The sequence below is a fragment of the Delphinus delphis genome, chromosome 5 (assembly GCF_949987515.2).
Source record: "Delphinus delphis chromosome 5, mDelDel1.2, whole genome shotgun sequence".
Classification (NCBI taxonomy): domain Eukaryota; kingdom Metazoa; phylum Chordata; class Mammalia; order Artiodactyla; family Delphinidae; genus Delphinus; species Delphinus delphis.
In genome coordinates, this window is record NC_082687.1 from 43,158,449 (window position 1) to 43,182,969 (window position 24,521).

Here is a 24,521-nt window from a genome sequence, read left to right on the forward strand (position 1 = left end):
GTGTACATCTCTTTCCTAACATACTTTATTAGATTCATATTTTATATAACCACATATGAGTCATATTAACAAAAGCCAGTGATCGTTTAAATAGAGTTCAATGAATCAATGTCTACAAAAATGTGAGAACATAAATGAAGCCAAAGATTTACAGGCCTCAAAAGTACAAAGAACTCTAAGGCAAAGGTCACTCATACTTTTAGTATATAAATGTGTAAAGCCAATAATACTGAGCTATGTGTAAACAGGACTTTATTGGCATGATGGCCATATTTGGGTATTTATATTTTTAAATTTGTAGCTCACAGTTTCATGTGGCTTTATCACAATATCACAGTTCCTCCAGTTCCTGATCTGCAGAACAAATGCTTGGAATATTCCAAGTTCTACCTGCTCCAACCAATGTTTCTAAATTAAAACAATGCCAACAAAATTGGATTTTTCCAGAGACTCTACAATATAATATAAAATCCATTTGGAACATGGACACTTACTTTTTCTGAGTTCTTTCAGCCAACCTTGCAATCTCTATAGCTGCCTTCCTTGCTTCAAAATCTTCCCTTTTCACCACCTCTCCAGTCCCGCGGTAGCCTAGCTCCACCAACTGGCGGGCCAGGCCTTCATCCTAAAAAGAAAATCAATTGTTACATTTGTGGATTAATGAGACATCTTATTTTATCCAATGTATACTGAATAATTGTTTTAAATGAAAAATCAAATGGAATATTTAAATATGAGACAAGATCTATTAGATTGAAAAGTTAGAATTCTTTCTAACAACAGTTTTATAAACATCTGATTTGTCATCCCTTTCCCAAAGATATAAGATGAAAAAAAAATAATAACATCAAGCACTAAATTTTCTCTAAGGGATTGCCGGACAAAAGTCTGTAATGTTTTTAATCAATTTATGAGAACAGCTGTAGGTAATAAAGTATCTTTAAAACAATAAAACTATAGACAATAGTATTTATACAAGAAAGACTTTTTAAAAACCAACTGCACAAAAAGAAAATTGGGTTGCTTTCAGCAAGTTCAACATTTCAGAGACTTACTTCCTTGAAGTCAATTAACTGATGACACAGAGCATTATAACTTCAAATACAAAACAAAGGGCAGATGAATTTCCTATTTGAGTAGAAAGATATTGTTTCCATGTAATGTTGGTACCAATAAAAGCAGAGAAGTAGAAACCCAAGAAGATGACAAGAAGCTTCAAACTGAAAAAAAAAAAAATTTCCCCACAGTCCTTTAGACCTTTTATATTTCAGTTACTTTAAGAACTGTCACACACATTTTTGTCACTTGCATAGCATATTCAAAAAAGAACAGCATTTCCCCAAAACTTGAATAGGTGACATTTTACTTGAAGTTACTAATATAAAGGCTTATGTATTACATAAAAATATGTATATTAACATATTACATTATCCTTACATTAAACATGAAATGTCTGAAATATAGAGAAGACAGCATATATTTTATTGTTACAGACCCTTACTTACTACATCACTGCTGAATGCAAGAACTGTCTAACAGAATTAAATAAGAAAACTTAAGATTCGTGGTTAATAATCTAGACAACCCATGGTGGCTATTTTAAAGTTCCAACTATTCTAACAAAAAAAAATTAGACACCATCAACCTAGAAAACTTTGCTACTTTGCTTTGCTAAACACTAAAAGCAAATTGCTGAACTCTGTGTAGCAATATGGATACATTTGCCAAGTTAAGGCAAAGCACCAGGCTTTGCACAAGGGCGCTTTGCCTTCTTTCTGACTTGTTCCCCTGCTCACTATACTTGCTATCCCAGGTTGCTCTAGTGCGAACAACAAAACTGAGCAAATGCCTCCACCTAGTGGAGTTAATATTTAAATGAAAAAGCGATGCAGATTTCGGGTTTGATTTACAAAAGTGGAATGATTTTCTTAAATACATTACTTAAAGTGAGCTTACGGGAAGAACTCGCAGTGAGCTCTGCTGAGACTGTGGGGTTCTTCTAGTGGAATATAAGTTGCTTGTGGTCAACAGAGTATTTTACATAATAAAGGCCATTAAAAATTTCCTGTACTAACTTTGTATATGGAATGAATTATGCATTCCTGTGTGCCTTACCTGAGCCACACAGAATCATTTGGATAGTTCTGCACTCACTGACACTCATGTATATTGCAACAAATGACAAGATCAGGTACAAAGTTGAAGCTGTTGCCCCACTTAACCATTACCATGTTTTAACTGGTGGAATTACAAGCCATCTCTCTACTGTAAATGGTCAATAATCTTTAAAGAATTATCTTTAAAGAAACTGAGAAATAAAATACTTTTATTTATTCACGTATTTAGCATTTCTGGTGATTTTCATTCCTTTGTGTAGACCTAAGTTTCCTACTAATATATGATTTTCCTTCTACCTAAAAAACTTTAACAATTCTTATAGTAAAGGTCTGCTAACAACAAAAGTATTGTGGCTTCTGTTTTACTGAAAAAAATATTGATTTCACCTTAATTTTTTTCTTCCAGTTTTATTGAGATATAATTGACTTATAGACATCACGAAATGATTACCTTAGTAAGTTTAGTGAACGTCTATCATCTCATATAGATACAAAATTAAAGAAATAGAAAAATATATTTTTTCCCCTTGGGATGAGAACTCTTAGGATTTACTTTCATATATAACATAAAGCAGCGTTAATTATATTTATCATGCTGTATATTAGATCCCTAGTACTTATTTCTCTTATAATTGGCAGTTCAATACCTTTTCACTGCCTTCATTCAATTCCCCCTCCCTCCACACCCCAACCTCTGGTAACCACAAATCTGATGTTTTTCTATGAGTATGTTTGTTTGTTTGTTTTTGAAGTATAATTGACCTACAACACTAAGTTAGGTCCTATCACACAACATAGTGATTCGATATTTCTATACATTGCAAGATGATCACCATGATATCTAGTTAACAAATATGTCACCATACAAAGATATTACATAGTTATTGACTATATTCCCCACACTGTACATTTCATACCTGTGACTCATTTACTTCTGTGCAACTGGAAGATTGTACCTCTTACTCTCCCTCACCTATTTCTCTCCTCTCTCCAGTTCCCTCCCCTTTGGCAACCACCGGTTTGTTCTCTGTATCTCTGACTCTATTTCTGCTTTGTTATATTTGTTCATTTGTTTTGATTTTTTTGATTCTACATATAAGTGAGATCATACAGTATCTCTCTTTCTCTGTCTGACTTATTTTACTAAGCATAATGCCCTTTAGGTCCATCCGTGTTTTCAGAAATGGTATGATTTCATTCTTTTTTATGGCTGAGTAATATGCTATTGCAACCACATCTTCTTTATCCATTCATCTGTGGATGGGTGCTTAGGTTCCTTCTATATCTTGCCTACTGTAAATAGTGCTATGATGAAAACAGGGGTGCATGTCTTTTCAAATTAGTGTTTTTCATTTTCTTTGGATAAATACCCAAGAGTAGAACTGCTGGATTGTATGGTTGTTCTGGTTGTAATTTTTGAGGAATCTCCATACTCTTTTCCACAGTGGCTGCAGCAATTTACATTCCCACCAACAGTACATGAAGGTTCCCTTTTCTCCACACCCTCGCCAATACTTGTTATTTGGTATTTGTTAATAGTCATTCTGAAAGTTGTGAGGTGATATCTCTTTGTGGGTTTGATTTGCATTTTCCTGATGACTAAGTGATATTGAGCATCTTTTCATATACTTCTTGGCCATCTGTATATCTTCTGTGGAAAAATGTCTATTCAGATTCTCTGTCATTTCTTTAATCAGGTTGCTTGGGGGTTTTTTGATGTTGAGCTGTATGAGTTCTTTGTATATTTTGGATATTAACCCCTTCTCAGATATATCATTTGTAAATATATTCTCCCATTCAGTACGTGGCCTTTTTGTTTTGTTGATAGTTTCCTTTGTTGTGCAAAAGCTTTTTAGCTTGATGTAATCCCATTTGTTTATTTTTCCTTTTGTTTTCCTTGCCTGGGGAGAAATATCCAAAAATATATTATCCAGACCAATGTCAAAGAGCACACTGCCTATGCTTTCTTCTAGAAGTTTCATGGTTACAGGTCTTACATTGAAGTCTTTTGGTGCATGGTGTGAGAAGGTAGTCCAGTTTGACCCCTTTGCATACAGCTATGCAGTTTTCCCAACAGCATTTATTAAAGAGGTTGTCTTTTTCCCCTTGTATACTCTTGTCTGCTTTGTCAAAGATTAATTTCCCATTAAAGTGTGGGTTCATTTCTGGGCTCTCTATTCTGTTCCATTGATCCATGTGTCTGTTTTTGTGCCAGTACCATGTTTTTTTGATTACCATAGCTTTGTATTATAGTTTGAAATCCAGCTTTGTTTCTTTATCAAGATTGTTTTGGATATTTGAAGTCTTCTGTGTTTCCATACAAATCTTAGAATTTGTTCTAGTTCTATGAAAAAATCCCATTGGTATTTTTATAGGGATTGCATTGAATCTGTAGATTGCCTTGGGTAGTATGGTCATTTTAACAATATTAATTCTTCCAACCCATGAGTACTGTGTATCTTTCCATCTGTTTGTGTCACCTTCACTTTTCTTCATCAATGTCTTAAGTTTTTCCAAGTACAGGTCTTCTACCTCCTTAGTTAGATTTATTCCTAACTCTTTTATTCTTTTTGATGCAATTGCAAACAGGATTGTTTTCTTAGTTTCCCTTTCTGATAGTTCATTGTTAGCATATAGAAAAGCAACAGGTTTCTGTATATTAATTTTGTATACTGCAACTTTACCAAATCCCTTGATGAGTCCTAGTAGTTTTTTGATGACATCTTTAGAATTTATTATGTATAGTATCATGTCATCTGCAAACAGGGACACTTTTACTTTTTCCTTTCCAGTTTGGATTCCTTTTATTTCTTCTTCTTCTCTGACTGCTGTGGTTAGGATTTACAATACTACGTTGAACAAAAGTGCCATGTGTGGGCATCCTTGTCTTACTCCTGATCTTAGAGGAAACACTTTCAGCCTTCCACTGTTGAGTATGATGTTAGCTGTGGGCTTGTCATATATGGTCTTTATTATATTGAGGTATGTTTCCTTTATACCTACTTTGTTGAGAGTTTTTATCATAAATGGATATTGAATTTTGTTGAAAGCTTTTACTGCATCTATCGAAATGATCATATGATTTTCCTTCATCAGTTTGTTAATATGGTGTATCACTTTGATTGATTTGTGGATATTGAGCCATCCTTGCATCTCTGGGATAAATCTCACTTGATCATGCTGTATGATCCTTTCCATATAGTGTTGAATTCAGTTTGCTAATATTTTGTTGAGAATTTTTGAGGCTATTGGGCTGTAATTTTCTTTTTTGGTCTGATTTTGTCTGGTTTTGGTATGTGGGTGATGCTGGCTTTGTAGAATGGGTTTGGAAGCATTACTTCTGCCTTAATATTTTGAAGTGTTTGAAAGATATAGGTGCTAACTCTTCTCTAAATATTTAGTAGAATTCACCTGAGAAGCCATCTGGTCCTGGGCTTTTGTTTGTTGGGAGTTTGTTTATTACTGATTCAATTTCATTACTGGTAATTGGTCTGTTCATATTTTCTGTTTCTTCCTGGTTCAGTTTTAGGACATTGTACATTTCTAGGAATTTGTCCACTTCTTCTAGGTTGTCCATTTTATTGGCATATAGGTGTTCATAGTAGTCTCTTATGATCCTTTGTACTTTTGTGGTGTCAGTTGTAACTTCTCCTTTTTCATTTCTGATTTTATTTGTTTGGGCCCTCTCTCTTTTTTCTTTGATGAGGCTGGCTAAAGGTTTATCAACTATGTTTATCTTTTCAAAGAAACAGCTCCTAGCTTCAACGATCTTTTGTATTGTTTTTCTAGTCTCTACATCATTTATTTCTGCTCTGATCTTTATGATTTCTTTCTGTTTACTCACTTTGGGTTATGTTTATTCTTCTTTTTCTAGTTCCTTTAGGTGTAAGGTTAGGTTGTTTATCTGAGATTTTTCTTGTCTCTTGAAACCCTTCTTTCAGTATACACTTCCCTCTTAGACCTGACTTTGCTTCATCCCCTAGATTTTGGATTGTTGGGTTTTCTTTTTCATTTTCCTCCAGGAATTTTTTTAAATTTTCTCTTTGATTTCTTCAGTGATTTCACCTTAATTTTTGAAAGACATTTTTGCTGGATTAGTGTTCCAGGCTGACTTTTTACCTTTCAGCACTTTAGAGATGTCATCCCATTGTCCCATGACTTGTATTATTTCTGAGGAGAAGTTCAATCTTTCCTGTCTGAACTCATCGTTGCATTCCTATGATAAATCACACTACTTAGGAGTAGTATTTAGTAGTCTCTGATCTATTATTTCTTAATATAGTCCTAGATTCATTTTTCACTTCTTTTCCTCCAGTTCATAAGTAAAATTAGTCTTTAGCTTTCCATTTTGTGCTATCCTTCTCTAGATTGATGTCAGGGTTACACAAGTCCTATAAAATGGTTTAAGAAAATTACATGCTTTTCTTTTCATTAATTTTTAATTATATAAGTCAGACATAAACACATTCTCCTTGTGAAAAAATTAACATGTGGCAGATGTAGTGAATTTGTATTCTGTCAACTTAGCTAAGCTGGAGCTTTGTTTCCATAATTTTTCTTCCTTAGATAGTTACAGGTTAGATTGGGCCACAAGAGACATTTGCAATAGATTTGGAAGACAGAAAAGGAGAAGCCATATTGTTCTAGCTCTTATAGAAGCTTCTCCTGTACCTCCTCCAACTCCTGGGCCAAGTGCCTGAGTATGTTAAGCTCTGTGACTAAAGGTGCCAGCTTCTTCTGCAGATCTCTTCTACCATCAAAGTTGGATGTGTGAAAGAGGTGAGGGCCTGATCCAAGTTCCAGTTTGTCCTTATGAATTCTAGCTCATCCTTGCAGGTCTGTTTGCCCTTGTTTCCCATAATTCTCATGTACGTTTCCTTCTTGGCTGTCTGTCCTAATGACTTCAGGTTCCAGCACCAGACACCAAAGAAACAGCCTTTCATTGACCATTTAAACAGTTCTCATAATTGTGTAGGGGCAAATCTCTATAAAAAAGTAAATACATGTGACATACATATATCTACATCTACATATATATGTATGTGTGTGTGTTCTGCTTCTCTGACTGAACCCTGAATGAGTCACAACTAGCTATTGGCAATGGTTCCAGAGGAATAGAAATTTAAGGGTGGGTTCTCTGAGTTGGTTCTGGGTTACCTAGAATTGGTTCTCTGATCTTATTAAAAGTATCACAAGCCCTGTTTACACTAGAAAAGATTATACTGTAGTCAGTGAAATGCAGAGGCCAAGTTATTTATCACCTTTAAAGACATGCAATGAAAACAGAGCTTTAGGTAACCAAGTGTTTGCTGCCGGAGGACAATTTAGTGGCAATAAGAAACATAATGGTATTGGTTGCTTCCAAGTGTGTTGAAGGCCTTGGGAAAAGAAAATGAGAAGCTCACGGTTTGGGGATTAGCCAGCCATTTGGTGGCAGGTTAGTTACACAGGACTACCCACATTATGAAAGGGGAAAATATTTGACATAGTTTCATGATTTTTAAAAGCTTTTTTCCATAAAGATATTATGCCATATATACACAACTTTTCAAATAATTATTATTTTTTAGTATCCATATAAGAATTACCTGTTTGCTAAATTTGCTCATTTTTCTATTGGATTTTATTTACTATTGATTTATAAAACTATATTCTATACAGCAAGTCCTTGTTGAGTATACATTTTACAAATATTTATTCTCAGCTAGTTGCTTATCTTTTGATTTATATTTTGTCATACAGAGTTTAAAAATTCTGGCAAGGAAATTGTATATGAAACCTTAATAAAATACACAGAAAAACTGCATCAGTGCATTTAATAGAGAAAAGAAAGCTTGAAAATAAACAGCTAACCATTTAACTAGAGAAAGAATAACAAAATACACCAAAATGATATAGAAGGAAAGAATAAAAACAACTGAATGAACTGTTCATTTCATTATGAAACTGAATAAAATAGAAATTAAAATATACAAATCCAGTCAGTTTTAATTGTCTAATGAAAGCCAAGAGCTTATTCTGTTTTTTTAATTGAAGTATAGTTGATTTCAAGAGCTTCCTCTTTGTTTTGTTTTTTTTAATATTTACTTATTTATTTATTTGGCTGCACTGGGCCTTAGTTGCGGCACACAGTATCTTCAGTGCAGTACATGGGATCTTTAGTTGCGGCATGCGGGATCTTTAGGTGTGGCATGTGGGATCTTTAGTTGTGGCACGTCGATCTAGTTCCTTGACCAGGGATCAAACCCGGGCCCCCTGCACTGGGAGCGCAAAGTCTTAGCCACTGGACCACCAGGGAAGTCCCTCAAGAGCTTATTCTTTTAAAAGACCAATAAAATAGATAACATTTGGCAAGATTTATGGTGGAAAAGAAGGAATACACAAACAATTTTAGAAATCAGAAAAGAGCCATAACAACAGATAAAAGAAAACTACATACAAGTTTATAGTAATAATTTGAAAATCTGTGTAAAAATATATGAAGCATTTGCTCAAGTTATGAATTCAGAAGAGATCTGTAGGTGGTTTTATGAGTCCTTGATTTTTCCCAAAAAATGTCTTCATTTTGCATTCCCATTTGAATATTAGCTTATTTAGTCAGAGTCCAGGCAGGAAATAGATGATGTATTTAAATGGAGTAACTGAAGGAAACTGAATGGCTGAGTTAATTTACAAAGGTATTCACCAGGTTAAGAGAAATCCAAGTGGGACAATGAAATACCCTGCAGCTAGCAACAGCAGTAAGCTACTGTATTAGTAGCCATTAACCTATGCAAATGAGGTAAGGGGAGGGAGCAACTAATAGGACACAGGGAGATGGCTGTAGGACAGTGTTATCAGACCCTGAGTTTTGGCTTGGTGGAAGAAAATATCGACTGCTAACCTGCAGCATAGTATGGAAGGAGTCTGAAAAACAATGCCCAGCCTCCTGGCTTCTAATTTCTTACTGGTGCCTCTTATTGGCTGAACCCAACTGGCCAAATGTAAAGGGAGTCCAGTTGAAGTAGTCAACAGAAATCAACCTCTTGGGGCACACAGCACAGAGCACGTTGGGGTAGGATAGAACTCAAGGTAAGACAGAATCTCAGGGGCCAAACAGGGACAGAATATAGCCAGGGACAGAATTCTAGGCTCAAAGTAAAGTTTCCTAAGAAGTTTAAAGATATTACTCCATTTTCTTCTAGGAATCACTATTAGGAATGCAAAGTCTAGGATCAAGCTGATTCCCATTTACAGGTTATTTGTTGACACTCTGAATTATTTTTAAAATTGTGGTAAAATATACATGACATAAAACTAACCATTTTAAGTGTACGGTACAGTGGTATTAAATACATTCATGTTATTGTGACATTATCATCACTACCATCTGTCACCACAACTCTTTTTATCTTACAAAACTGAAACTATGTGCCAGTTAAACATTAGCTCCCCATCTTCCCTTCCCCCAAGACCCTGGCAATGACCATTCTACTTTCTGTCTCCGTGAATTTGACTACCCTAGGCACCTCATATAAGTGGAATTACACAGTGTTTGTCTTTTTGTGGCTACTTATGTTGCTTAGAATAATGTCCTCAAGACTTCCATGTTGTAGCATGTTTCAGAATTTCCTTCATTTTAAAGGCTTAATAATATTCCATTGTAGATATATACCACATTCTGTTTATGCATTCATCCATCAGTAGACACTTGAGTTGCTTCTACCTTTGGCAATTGTGAATAATGCTACTATCAACATGAGTATACAAATATCTGTTCAAGTTCCTGCTTTCAATTCTTTTGGCTACATAGTATCCAGAAATGGAATCTCTAGATCATATGGTAATTTTCTTTCTAATTTTTTGAGGAGCTGCCATACTATTTCCGCAATGGCTGCACCTTTTCACATCCCCACCAGCAGTGTACAGTGTTCCAGTCTCTCCACATCCTCACCAACACTTGTCATTTTCTACTTTTTTTTGATAATAGCTATCCTAATGGGTGTGAAGTGATATGCCATTGTGGTTTTGACTTGCATTTCCCTAATGATTAATGATGTTGACACCTTTTTATGTGCTTATTGGTCATTTGCATACATTCTTTGGAGAAACATCTTTTCAAGTTCTTTGCCCAATTTTTAATTGGATTATTTGCTTTTGTGTTGTTCAACTGTAGTTTTTTTCCGCATTCTGGATATTAACCCCTATCAGATATATAATTTGCAAATATTTCCTCCCATTCTATGGGTTGCCTTTTGACTCTATTGATGGTGTCTTTCAATACACATAAGTTTTTAATTTTGATGTCATGTAATTTGAATTATTTTTGAACTATCATTTTATTCTCAGAGTTCTGTAATTCTACCACTATCTGCCAAGGTGTGGATCTTTTTCATTCATCCTACTAAGCAAGTGATTGTAAGATGGGCACTTACAACTTGCACTTATCTCCAACACAGAGAATTGTTTTTGTTGTTGTTATTTCATTGATTATTTTATCCCCCTCATTTTCTGTATAATTTCTTTCTGGAATATCTATTAGATAAATATTGAGCCTCCTGGAATTATTTGTTCATACTTTCCTTCATATAATTCTTATTTTCCTCATTTTTTTCTTACTGCATTCTGGGTAATTACATCAACTTTAACTTCCAGATCATTAAATTGTCCTTTAAAAGTGACATTCTCCTTCCATTAATTACCTCTTTTAAAAATGTCATCAAGTTTTTAATTTCTAAGAATTCTTTCTTGCTCTCTGATTGCTCCCTTTTCATACCAGTCTATTATTTTGCTTACAGACTTCATATTATACATATTAAAATGCCTGTAAGGTAGAAAATTGGAATTTATTTAAAGTTGCCTCAGGGTTTTGAGTGTTTTGTTTTGTCTGACATTACTTGTTCTCCTCTATTCATCTTAGGCCCTCTCTTTCATGCTCCTTTGTTCCCTCAAACATCTCGGAATACATAGTTATGAATAGAGAACTGGGTAATTAGCAAAGTCATTAGCATGGATTCCCTCTATAGTCGTACAGATCTGATTCCCTAACTGGTTTCTCCTCTGAATAGATGAACTGAGGAAGTTATGTGTAAAAGAGCAGAGTATAGCAATGTACAGACTCCACTTGAGGATGCGGACATGAAGAAGGAAGGCGGTCTGGGGTAAGTCCCACCCTCTCCAACCTAATTACCAAAATAAGAAGGACTTGGTAATAAGTGTAACTCTCTCCAGATTATCTTCTCCTCTCCAACATCTATTCTGGACTTCTAGCACTATCTAGCTACTTCACACTTAGTTTTGATTATCTCTCAAGCCCCTTTACCTGCTCCAGGACTCCTTGCTAGGCACTTTTTTTAGAGAGCAGTTCTCTCGTTTACCCTTGGGTTAAACATTGTAGGTATATGCTGGGGATAGGATACACCTCTGGCTTAGCTAATGCAGAATTAACTTCTTTAATCAATTATAGGTTCTCTCTTGCTCTTTGTATTATTGTTACCTCTGACTTTTCTCTAAATCTGCTTTACCTTCCCAACACTGTTCTTATTTATTAATTTTGGGCTATGGTTTTCTCTATCTTGTCAATCTCTAACTTATCAGAAATAAGCACAATTTCTGATCCTGTAGAGTAGCATCCTTTCATGTCTCCTAGTGCTATTATAGATTTATTCTATTTCATATTTACCAGGAAAATGGATAGACAGATGACGGGTAGGAAGGAAAGGAAGGAGGGAGGAAGGGGGGAGGGTGAGAGGGAGGGAAGGAAGGAAGCAAGCAAGGAAGGAAGGAAGCAAGCTTGATTATATCCAGGGCTCTACAATCCACAGTGTCTACTTCAGCCACAACTTCTTCTTTTTTTAATATACCTAAAAAGCTTCAGAAAAACTCTCTTGCCTCTAGTTGTAAAACAATCCAATCCATCCTTCCAATGGAAGACTGAATGATTAAACCAGAAAGTGTCCATTGGATTTAGTGACACATCCCTCACTTGTCACCATGGCAAGAACAATTTCTATTGAATGTGAAGATGCGAGCCAGCTAGCGGTGGGTTGAAAAACAGAAGATGGAGGAAATGAAGATTAAGGATTTTACAATTCATTCAAAAAGGACAACTGTAAAAAAGGAAGAAAAGACAGATATGGAGGGGAGAATGGGAGATACCTCATTGAGCACAGAAGGGACTGTTGGAATTAAAGGTGAGAGGAGCTAATCAATAGAGGTAGTTCCCTAAATATATGAAAGGAAAGGGTAGAGAATGCAAGTGACCATCATCAATCAAGCCTATTAGTTGTAAACAGCAGGGTTTACTGTATAAGCATAAAAAGGAATTATTAAAATACAATAGCTCAAAAGATCCCTGGGAAAGTGAAATTTGAAGCCTACACAGCCAGAAACAATACTCTAAGCCATACAAACTATTTCAGCAAATATCCCTCACTGCCACCACTGAAAACATATACTGCAACTCATCATGTTGACCTAGGACATTACACGCCTGAATTTCTGCCACTGCATCAACTGAAAGTCAAGAGCCTAAACCACCTCATTCAATACAAAATGGATTCTACATGGTGCTTTCTTCCTCATGTCACTCTTTTCCTATACAGCAGTCTCATGTAGGTGTATATGATTAGCAGTGCCTAAGTCACACAAGGATAAACTAGCAGCAAGGAAAACCGAGAAGATGAATTTCTGCCTCTACCTTAGGGAGGTGGGACTCAGAGTTGGGAAAATTCCCAAAACATTATAATGATAATGGGTGTTCAAATGCCAGATTCAGTATATTCAGATAGGCACCATGCATGATAGACACCATTAACACAGGTGGGAAGGAAGAGAGGATGGGCAGAAATTAAGGTGGTTTTATAAGTTTCATGGTAGAAAACTGAAGAGGGTTCCAGCCTGATTGACTCTTTTTGTTGATTTGGAAGATGAAGTTATCCACTAAGAGCCTGAAGAGAGGAAAGAAAGTTTGAAAAACAAGCTGGGGGTGGGGGGCGGTGGAATCAAGGAAGAGCAATAGGCAATTCGCAAAAGAAATGCAAATGGCCAGGAAAAATTTAAAAGATGGTCAACCTCACTAATAATCAGAGAAATTAAAATTAAAACAACGAGTTTTTTTTCACATATGATTTGACAAAAAATAAAAGGGTCGACAATATCAAGTGCTGGTGACTGTCTGAGAGAAAAGGTGTCTCATACATGCTGGTGGGAGAGTCAATGACTACTCTGGAGGGCACTTTGACCATGTTTATTATGACCCATCAATTCTACTTTTTGATTCATTTACAACTGCACACAAAGAGGATGTACAAAAGACGCTCATTTCACTGTTGTTTGAGATATTGCAATAAGGCAAATGAACTTCCAAAGGACCAACCTAAGTAAACAGTGGATTCAATGTAGCAACTTATAAAGAATAGGAAGACCTATATAGAGTGACATTAAATGGCCTCCAAGATTTAATGTCGATTTTTTTTGTTACAGAAAGATATAAATATTACCTTTTGTGTGGAAAATATAAATGAAGAATAATATATATATTTACATATAATGAAAATATTTATGTAGTATAATACTGAAGCCCATGTGCCCTGGAGCCCGTGCTCTGCAACAGGAGAAGCCACGGCAATGAGAAGCCCCCGCCCTCCGCAACTAGAGGAAGCCCGTGTGCAGCAACGAAGACCCAACGCAGCCATAAATAAATAAATAAATAAAATTTATTTAAAAAATATATATTTTTGAAGACTACTCAGATGTATGCAAGAAGAAGAAAGATACTGGGGTAAACTTCAGCCCTTGTTGCTGCAGCTTGACTCAGAACCACACAAATACCATCTCCTACCTCTGCCACCTAGTCTAGATTCTCCTCACCCTCAACTAACACCTCTGCTGGTCTTGGTAGCATATCAAGTGGTGTGAGCCAGACCCTCATTCCTGAGGGCTCTGAAGCCCTTTTCAAGTCTGGGTTGCTGCCCTTGTACATTTACCACCACAACTGAGAGAGAGATTACCAAGAGGCATCCAAGTGAGTCACCAGAACTCCAAACACGTTCCTTCATGACTGACTTTATAAGTCCTAACTTTTCCTGACAGTAAAGCTCAATTATGCTTGCCGAGATGGTGACTCTCTTCTTGCCTCCTGATTCCTAGACAAGGAGCCTGAAGATTCCAGGCAAGAGTTATAACTTCTAATTCAACTGACTCTCACCAAGTCACCTGATGGCATGTTCCCCCATTTAGTACCAGGACAATTAACCCACAGAGCCCCCAGTGAGGAAAGAAAGTCCAGATTCTTTAGGTTAGATGCTTTAACCTCTTAGTTCCCAGAAAAAGGGAACAAAGCTCAGTGCAAAGATCTTGGATGCTAAGTATATGCTGTATCACGGTGGACGGCACCCATTCTCTGAAACTATCATCTCCAAATTGGCACTTATTTATGCTTTTAGCAACCCATTCCAATGACCTATCTGCTGGCAGCTCTGAATGTTTCTGAATATATCATTAAAAGTGAACCACATGCTCAGGTCCTTATTCCCACAGCTCCTCTGTTGTAGCCTAGGTCCCTAGTCTGACACAGTGGTAAATGGGACCCTGTGCCTGGGGATGAAATAGTCATTCCATAAGACCCCATTTATAGATGCTATGCAATTCCCATCAAGATTTTAATGACAATTTTTTACAGAAGTAGAAAAAAAATCCTAAAATTTATATGGAACTACCAAAGACCCCAAACAGTCAAAGTAATCTTGGAAAAGAACAACAAACTGGGAGGCATCACAATTCCTGATTTCAAGCTATATTAGGAAATTATAGTAATCAAAATAGTATGGTAATGGCATAAAACAGACACATAGACCAATGGAACATAATTGAGAGCCCAGAAATAAACCCATGCATATCGTCAACTAACATTTGACAAGTGAACCAAGAATATTCAATAGAGAAAAGACAGTCTTTTCCATAAGTGGTGCCAGGAAAATTTGATAGTCACATGTAAAATAACGAAACTAGACCCAAATCTTACATGACTCACAAAAATTAACTTGAAATGGATTAAAGACTTAAATGTAAAACCTGAAACCGTAAAACTCATAGAAGAAAACAGGAAAAAAGCTCATTGAAGGGTCTAGGCAATGATTTTTTGGATTTGACGCCAAAAGCATAAGCAACAAAATCAAAAGTAAATAAGTGGGACTACATCAAACTAAAAAGTTTCTGCACAGCAAAATGATCAACAAAATGAAAAGGCCACATATGGAATGGAAATCATATATCTGATAAGGAGTTAAAATCCAAAATATAAAAAAAGAAAAACTCATATAACTCAATAGCAGAAAAATAAACAATCTAATTTAAAAATGGGCAAAGAACCTGAATAGACATATTGTCCCAAGAAGATATTCAAATGGCCAACAGGTACATGACAAGGTGCTCAACATCACTAATCAGTAGGGTGAAAATCAAAATCACAATGAGATACTACCACAGCCTGTTAGAATGGCTATCATCAAAAAGACAAGCGATAACAAATGCTAGTGAGGATATGGAGAAAAGGAAATGCTTGCAGCCACTATGGAAAACAATATGAAGTTCCTCAAAAAATTACAAATAGAACTACCACACAAGCCAGCAATTCCACTTCTGGGAATACATCCATAGGAAACAGAAACACTATGTTGAAGAGATATCTGCACCCGCATGTTCATTATAGCATTATTTACAACTGCCAAGACATGGAAACAACAACATAAGAGTCCATCAACAGATCAATGGATAAAGAAAAGTGGTGTACCATTCAGCCATACTGAATACTATTCAGCCATGAAAAAGAAGGAAATTCTGCCATCATCAACGACATGGATGGACCTTGAGGACCTTATGCAAAGTGAAATAAGTCAGACTAAGAAAGACAAATACTGTATCTCACTTATATGTGGAATCTAAAAACAAACAAACAAACACACAAAAAAACAAACTCAAAGAGATCAGATATGTGGTTACCAGATGAAGGGATTGGATGCCCGTGGTCAAAAGGTACAAACTTCCAGGTATAAATTAGGCCTGGAGATGTAATGCACAACCTGATGACTATGGCTACCATTGCTGGATGGTAGAGCTGAACGTTGCCAAGACAGTAAATCCTAAAAGTGCTCATCACAAGGAAAACACCATTTTTTCTTTTTTTTCTCTTTCATCTACATGAGATGACAGATGTTAACTAAACTTATTGTGGTAATCATTTTGCAAAATATGTAAGTTAAGTCATTATGCTCTATACCTTAAACTTAGGCAGTGCTATATGTCAATGAGATCTCAATAAAGCCAAGAGAAAAAAATATTCCATTAGGTAGCAGAGCAGTGTTATGACTACAGCCAGAAGAGCAAACCCATTACTACCAAATGTGGCTGTTCCTATCACACTGAATTGCTGACCCTTCCAAAGTTGAAGGGGCCCAATGCTTTTAGTTGCCACCAAGTGGCTAGTTGGTTCCCTTGAAAAATGGTGCTATATCGGAGGCATTCGACTTGCTTGCTGACAGTCGAATGCCTGTCATCCAAGTTGGACATTCTGAGGTAGCCAGTAGCTACATCAGCCTTGACAAGTGGAAGCCCACCCTACTGGGCCCATGTGTAGCCTCCATCTTCCTCCCTGTGCCCATCATGCCAGCGCTAAGGTGGCCAATGAAAGAGGCTGGTTGACAGCAACTGTCTTAACCAGTGCCAAATTTAAAAGTAAATTTCTTTACCTTTCGCCTAAACATGGTCACCATTTCCCATTTTGCAGAACTTTAAAATTCTGATTGATGACACAAAGTATTAATTTCTCACTCCTAATCAACGTTAATGCTCTTAGTTTCTAATTCACGTGAAAAAAAAAAACCTCTGCCTTTAAAAAAGTTGAAACCCTTCTTAAGGATATCAAGCTTAAGCTTGGCAATTTTCCACAAGTGCTACAAAGATGATTATAGCCTATTGGGATATTTATTGTCTATATTTCATTCTTGTTTATTTAGATATTCAAAACCTTAGATGCAAACATTGTTTGGCACCACTACTATTTCCCCTTCATTGCAGTGACTTCCGTGCAAGGCATAAAACGGAACCTTCATGATTTTAAACATGTTATCTGTATAAAATATTCAAAAGCTTGTTTTTGAAATCAGAAGATATGTTGGAAATACCACCTGGCTTTTTTTAACAGTTAATTCCAGAAGGATCAAATTATCCGTCCAAGGTCACACAACTTGTTCTTAGCAGAGATAGGACTAAAATTAGATGATTCTAGCTCCTTAAAATTATGTCCTATCTAGAACATGAATGTGTTTTGCAGGATAAGCACTTTTCAGACCTTGGAATCTACACTGAAGTAAAATCTCACTTTGAACACGATCACTGAAGTCCAAAAAGTTCAGTCCCCTAAACGGCTGAATCACGTTGTTGCGCATAAGGAGTTTGGGGATTGGCTGCAGGATACAAATCCTTCTCAGACTCAGGTATGGTGTGACCCCAAACAGAGGCCCTTGTTCTTTCTGGCCTAAATAGAGAGGGGCAATTGGCGGCTCTGTGGCATGGGTCCAGGGCAGGAGAATCCAAGTCAGTGCCCATTTAGTCGGCCTAGTCTGGGAATACGCCATGGCTCTAGGGACCACTGTCCACCTCCTGCTTCCCAGGACCCGTAGTCTATTATTTTCCCCGCTCAACTTGGTTCTCCCCAAAGAGCACAAGAACTCCATCCCTCCGCGCCGCCCCCCCCCCCCGCCCCCTATCAGCTTCCTGCCCATCCTCACACCTTTAAGAGGCAGGTCGGAGGATGGCTGCTGAGAGGAAGACAGTAGCCAATCCCAATTACGTCCGATTTTGCTGTGTTGCAGGATTTTTTTTTTTTTTAACTATCAACTATAGTTGTGAACAATCAACTCGATAAAAATGAATCAGCTCATGCCTGCAATGCCAGGGAGCTGTAACGTGTATCCGTAATTAAAGGGCTTTCTGAGTCAACTAGCTTGGGGTGGAAGTTCATGGAACCAAATGCCTAGTATATACTAGATACACCTGGGAGGATACTGTCTTCTGTTCTTTAGTACAAACTGGCAAAGGAGAGAGAAACAGTGTCAGACCTGAATTGCAGACCCCGGAAGGGTCTCAGTGGGCCTCGGAATCCAGCCCCGTTCCTCAAAGGAGCAGGACTTTGGAAAGGGGACGGGCCAGGAGCTGGGCGACGGAGGCCGCCGTACAGACATTCCAGGCCCCGCAGCGAGTGTACGTGCGCGCGCGTGCGTGCGCGGTTCTGTGCCGGTCACGGACGCCAGGGCCCCGAATTCTGTACGGACCCAGGCCCCGCCGTACAGCAGTCGGGAAACTGCGGAGTCGGCCGTTCCCGCGGTCCACCGCCAGGCGGCGAACACCCCACGACGCGGGGGCTCGGGAGGCACCGAGGAACGCGAAGCTGTGGCCACCCTTTGGGGCTGCCGCCCTTACCTCCAGGTAGTACAAGTCCAGTGTAGTAATCTGCGAATCCAGGAAATCTTCATAGGTGTTGAACTGAGTGACTATATTGTCCACGGTGGTCCACCCCTCTTCCTGATCCATTGCGGTTGCCTTGGTCGGAGCGTCCCCAGCAACGGAGGCGGGGGTGGGGGGGTGGCGGGGGCAGGGTCAGAAGGTTCCACCCACTTCGTCCCTTCCAATCAGTTGGGAACCGGTGCGGAGCTGTGGACGTTAATCCCACCCCCGTGTCTTGCTAGCGTTTCAGGCTTCCTTCTAACTCCTAGGAACGCCGTCTCAAATTACCCAGTCCAAGTTCAGGTCTGACACCATCAACTGACCGGACTTCGGCGAAACATGCAGCCACGGGAGAGATGCAAATTGCAATCCAAAATTTAAAAGAATATGTAGACAAAATACTATAGATCAACGCTCCTAATCTTGTTCTAAAACAGTGCTGTGAAGGACAAAAATTTCATGGTTAGTTCTCAAGTAACTGAAGATCCACTTTTGCAGGGAGAGTATCTCAAAACAAGTTTCTGGAAATGGTCTTGTGAACAAATCCGATAACAAAATACATTAATGATTGTGTTATTTCAAAAATTTTGGTTACAAGGAAGAATTTGTGAATTTCCTAAAGGAAAGAAACTCAACGAAATGTCTTTGAAGACCTTTTTTGGCCCCAAGTGCTTGGGTTTTTTTTGTTTGTTTGTTTGTTTGTTTGTTTGTTTTCCAAGTGCTTGTTTTTAATTTTTTTTTCTTTTTACTTTTTAAGTTTCAGTAAGCACACAATGAAAGACCTTGGCTTGTTGAAGCTGTCTTTTTCAAAGGGTACAATATCTGTGGAAACTTAGACAGTAAAGGTTTTTACTAAAGACTTTTCCTTTAGAACAGTTTTGCATTTTTAAAACATGGATTTAAAGTAATCCAACCCGGCAGCTGGCAAAACTTTTCAGAATCCATTTTTGGATTTTAACGTTCTACAAATGGTCCTTAGGAATTAACACATAATACAACACTTGAGCCTGAGGTAGTTGCTCTCTAAGTACTTATTGAATTGATTCTGAAGATTTTCACAGAAGTGCAAAAACATTTTTTAATGAAAACATCTGGTAAGATACTTCACCTTGAGTTAGCTTTCTTAGTTTAAAAAGTCATCTCAAAATTAGGATGTCATGAATGTACAAAGTTTAAGTGATGTAAACAATAATCTCTAGGATATTACTGACTTGTCTTTTAATTAATATATTCTGAAATGTTTTAAAAGGCACTTTGGACATTATTTTTAAATGCAATGTAATCATTTAATTTAGGAGAACAGAAAGAAAGGAGAGAGAAACCCTGGACACATAACAACAACAACATTAATAATAATAATACCATTTATTGAGTGCACCCTGCATACCAGGCACTGTCCTAAGTGTCAACAAAGAATTACATCTTTAACTAGTACTTATGCTAAAATTAACAACCACCAACACTTTGATATCATCTAATCTAAAAAGATTTTCATGTCTAAAAAGACTTGACAATTCAAACAGCCCAAGGATGAGAAGAAATCCATGTGACTTAAGACATTCTAATTGATAAGGGACACAGGTCTCAGTATTCTCAATTATCCAGAGAGTTCTATAAATGCCTCCTGAAAGAGGCATTATTCTGGATGAACTGAGCATAAGGAAAGGCTTAGAAAAGTTCTAGCCACTTACTATGTATGGAAAATATATATTTGTTTCAGTATGATAATATTTATTAAAACTTTACCATGTGCCAGCCCTGTTCTAAATACATACTTTACATTCATTATCTTGTTTAATCATGACCTCAAATCCACCAGGAAAGTAGCATTAGCGTTATCCATAATATAGAGACAGAATGAATTTTAGGGGATTGGCCAAAGTCCTAAAGATAAAAATAGCCACACAACAAATTACTCCTGATTTCCCAGAAAGAGAAAGCAGAGGTGAATAGAGGTTTGAAGGGCCACATGGAATTAACTATGAAAGTTGGTTTTTTTGTGTTTATTAGAAAAATAAGTCCAATTGTGAGAGGGAATACAGGTCAGTGCAAATAAAGGAGCAAAAGGTGATGGCATATTCCGAGACATGGAGGCAAGGAAGATTGTGTAGGGAAGAGCTGCACATCGATCCGACAGCTGTGAGGGATCCAGTAAGGAGAGCAGAGGAAAGGAAGCTGACTAAGGAGGAAAACTGGTAGGAAGGTTTTGAGTGCTTGGATGAATCGCTCGCAGAGATAGTAATCGTGGAAGAAGAGAGGGTAAAATGAAAATGACTGTGAGTGATGATCACGTACTACTGAACAAAACGTGTCTTACTCTTAAAGCCTCCAGAGTGCTTATATTTATTATATTAGCTTTGAAGTCCTCCTCCATCACAATCTCATCGCTTTCAAGAAACTGTAAAGCATCTAGGGAATCTTTGGGTTCATTAAACTATGGCAGTTTGATTACAAAGACCTATATGTTAGTAAAATGTGAGGTTATTGTTTGCCTGTATATCATTCTATTATCTATTATCCATTGTGACTATGCATTTTCAATGGAAACCTCATTAAATCAACAGCTCTTTGATGAAGTAATCTCTGAAACATCTAAATTTAAACAATCATGAAAGTATTTTCAGTCAATGAATCTAGTAATGTGTTCCAACTCAAAACACTGAGGATGATTTTCAACAAATTAGTTTTTCTATGAATAGTGAAAGAAAAAATGAAAATGTGTAAACATAGGCTTGGTTCCCACAGAAAGGCTTGCATGATAGTAGGCCTAATTCAATTGTATTTTGCTTAACTTTCAATTTAAGTTCAAAAGCAGTTTCAAACCTGTGCCTGAGAAATTGCATGAAAGAAATTGCGTGACATAGCACAGAGAGATCAGCTCGGTGCTTTGTGACCACCTAGAGGGGTGGGATAGGGAGGGTGGGAGGGAGGGAGATGCAAGAGGGAAGAGATATGGGGACATATGTATATATATAACTGATTCACTTTGTTATAAAGCAGAAACTGACACACCATTGTAAAGCAATTATACTCTAATAAAGATGTTTTAAAAAAATGCGTGAAAGAAATTAACAAGCTTCAGCAGGTCTCTATTTCCTAATGCAAAGTCTTTGTTATGATCGGGAAATACTTTATTTTGGATAACATGAATTCTTACATAAAGTTGAGGATTTTTAAAGATTGAAATCTGAATTTAGCACCCAATCCCAGATATTCCATTTTTTTGCAAGAGGACCAGCAAGGATTATGTATATTCACAACAAAACTCTAAAAGATAAAAGAAACATGTGCTATGTAAGAGTAACAAAATATATACCATATTTAGCTTAGTTTACTGAGTTTAAAAAACTGACACAATATCAAAATAAAAATCATAGGACTGTAAGCAAAATCTAAACATCATTATCTCTTTGAAATAAAAAGGCTCTGGTATTATACTTACTTGGTGAAAGTATATGAAAGAATTTCAAATTAAAGTCTATGCTTTTCTATGTCCAAATATCTAGGAATATACCATGAAATCTGGGAAAGTGAATAGAAAACATACTTTTGATATTTTGACGTGCTAAGAAGGGGAATGCCCTGCTTATTATGTTAATAAGATGCTAAACACGCTAAGAACTTGAAGCTCTATTAAAATGGACTTAATACATTACCATATTGTAAGAAAGAAAAACATATGCTCATGCTAAAAAGATAAGAGATTTGTGTCTGATGTTACCCAATTGCTTGTAAAGTTTCTGTGGATTACAGATGAGGACTATTGCTTAATCATCAGCTGAAGAGAGCTCTTTTGTGCTTTATAATAATGACGACACTGAATTTAAGATATTTGTTGTGATGAGATCACTGGACTTCCACACCGTCTTATTTATTAAAGGTCCTGGAGTTCTGGTTCCACAGCTTCTCGGTCATGGAGACATGATGGGTTCGTGTGTCATAACTCCAGAGTTCTCTCCTTGCCTATATCTGACAGTGTAAAAGGAAGGATCCAGAAGACAGAAAGACAAGTGTAAGAGGGAACTGCTCCCAGGAGTGGAGATGACAGGTGTCAGAAGCTAATAAAAGTTTGAAAGTTACGGTGCTGTGGGATAGATGATGGATATGGTAGCCTCAACCATCTCCTTGGAACAGAAAAAAACTTGGGCTCTCAGTGACTCTATAAGATTTTCCTAACAATTTCACTGAAAATTCCCTCACCCTCCTTGCCTATATGGAAATCAGGCTCTACCCTGAAACACCACTTCCCTTGAGTGACCAAACACTCTCAAAAGATATCACCCGTGAATAGACCGTCACCACAATCAATGCAGAGCTGCCAGTTTCAAATGGCTGCTCAGCACTGCCCCCGATCTTTCCTATGTTTTTTCCCTTCAATTCTCTCTTATTTCCTACAATGACTTTTCCTACTCTCTCTTCTCTCTTTGCTCCTATATCCTCCGGTCTCAAAGCGGACAATCTTAACTCCTACATCACAAGGGAAGAAAAGGTCTTCAGATTAGATATCCTGTAGTCAAATATACAAGCTAACTCACATATCAATCCTTTACTTCTTCCCTTTTGTTTCAAAGGAAGATATTCATGTGCTCTTAGACCTTCATTCTACACTGGTTCTCTCCTCTGCCTTCTCGGGATTTCTTACTTTCATTATCCCTTCTCACTACTGTATCACTATCTCTCTTCCTCTCTCTTTCCCTTCCTCTCTCTCTCTCTCTCTCTCTCTCTCTCTCTCTCTCTCTCGTACTTCCTTTCCCATTTTTAAAACAAGCAAATGAACCCCAAAACAACCCCCCATCAACCCCACAGCCTGCTTCAGCTATAGGCTCTCTCATCTTTCACAGAAAGGCTTCTTGAAAGAGTTAGCAACAATCCCTATCCCCATTTTCTTACCTTCCACTTTCGGCCCAGCACATTCCAATCTAGTGTTACACACTGTTCCATGAAACTATCTTCACCAATATGATCTCCTACGCATTTTTTCTGTCCTCATAGTACTTGACTCTCAGGGGCATTTGCATCTGTGACCACTCCCTTCTCTTCAAAACTCTCCCATAGCTTCCATCACATTACTTTGCCCTAAGCCTAGTTGGTTGGTTGACTGGTTGGTTGGTTTTCCATTAGCTGGGTTTTTTTCTGTCTCCTTTGTTGGCTCCTCTTCCCCTTAACTAACTTTTAAAAACTGTAGAGTCTCAGGGTTCTCTCAGGCCTGTTTCTGCTTCTATACTCTCTGACTTTGAGACTAAATCCACATCCATAACTTATAACCTACATGCGTACAGTTCCGAGGTTTATACAACTAGCCCGGTCACTCTCCTGAGCCCCAGCCCAAATAACCAACTGCCTACAATACATCACCAGATGATAACATGTATAAAATTGAATTTTTTTCTCTTCCCATGCTTCCTAAACTTGCTGCTCCCCATGTGTTCCCTCCTTCAGTATACATCTTTCTTTCTCCTCTCTGTGGTTCATGGAAGAAACCTGGAAGACAGCTGTGATCCTTGCCTCTCCTTTACCCTTGAAATATATGACCTGTTATTTCAGTCTCCCAAATACATCACTTGAAGGCTTCAATTTCTGTCCAATCTCATTGCCTTTGCTTTCTTGCCTAAGCCAGAGACTGACATCTAGACTCCAAAGATAGCCCCTTTTCTGGTTTCCTTAGATCCCATAGGCACCCTTTCCATTCCACTCTTCACAACGGAGTCGAAGTGTTTATTTAAAAACACTGATCTGATTTCAGCACACTCCTCTGAAAACCTCCACGGGTTTCCCATTGTCCTCAAGAGTAAATTTTCTTTCCTTTTTTTTTTTTTTAAACATAGCTGACAAGGCCATCCACGTTCTTTCATCTGATAATCTCTATCCTCCGTCTCACACATTACACCTAGGAGAGATGGATTCTAGAAACCTTTGGGGAAG

The 24,521-nt window shown here is 37.5% G+C and overlaps 1 protein-coding gene across 2 annotated transcripts in view; it reads right to left on the reverse strand.

Moving 5' to 3' along the window:
- CFAP299 (cilia and flagella associated protein 299) overlaps positions 1-18,686 on the reverse strand; it is a 625,888-nt gene extending 607,202 nt beyond the window's left edge. For both annotated transcript variants that reach the window (XM_060011681.1, XM_060011680.1), the window contains exons 1-2: positions 18,576-18,686; positions 495-625 (exon numbers count right to left, since the gene is read on the reverse strand). In XM_060011681.1, coding sequence (XP_059867664.1) covers positions 495-625; positions 18,576-18,686 — 242 coding nt within the window. The remainder of the gene's footprint in view (positions 1-494; positions 626-18,575) is intronic.
- Between the last annotated feature and the right edge of the window lie 5,835 nt (positions 18,687-24,521).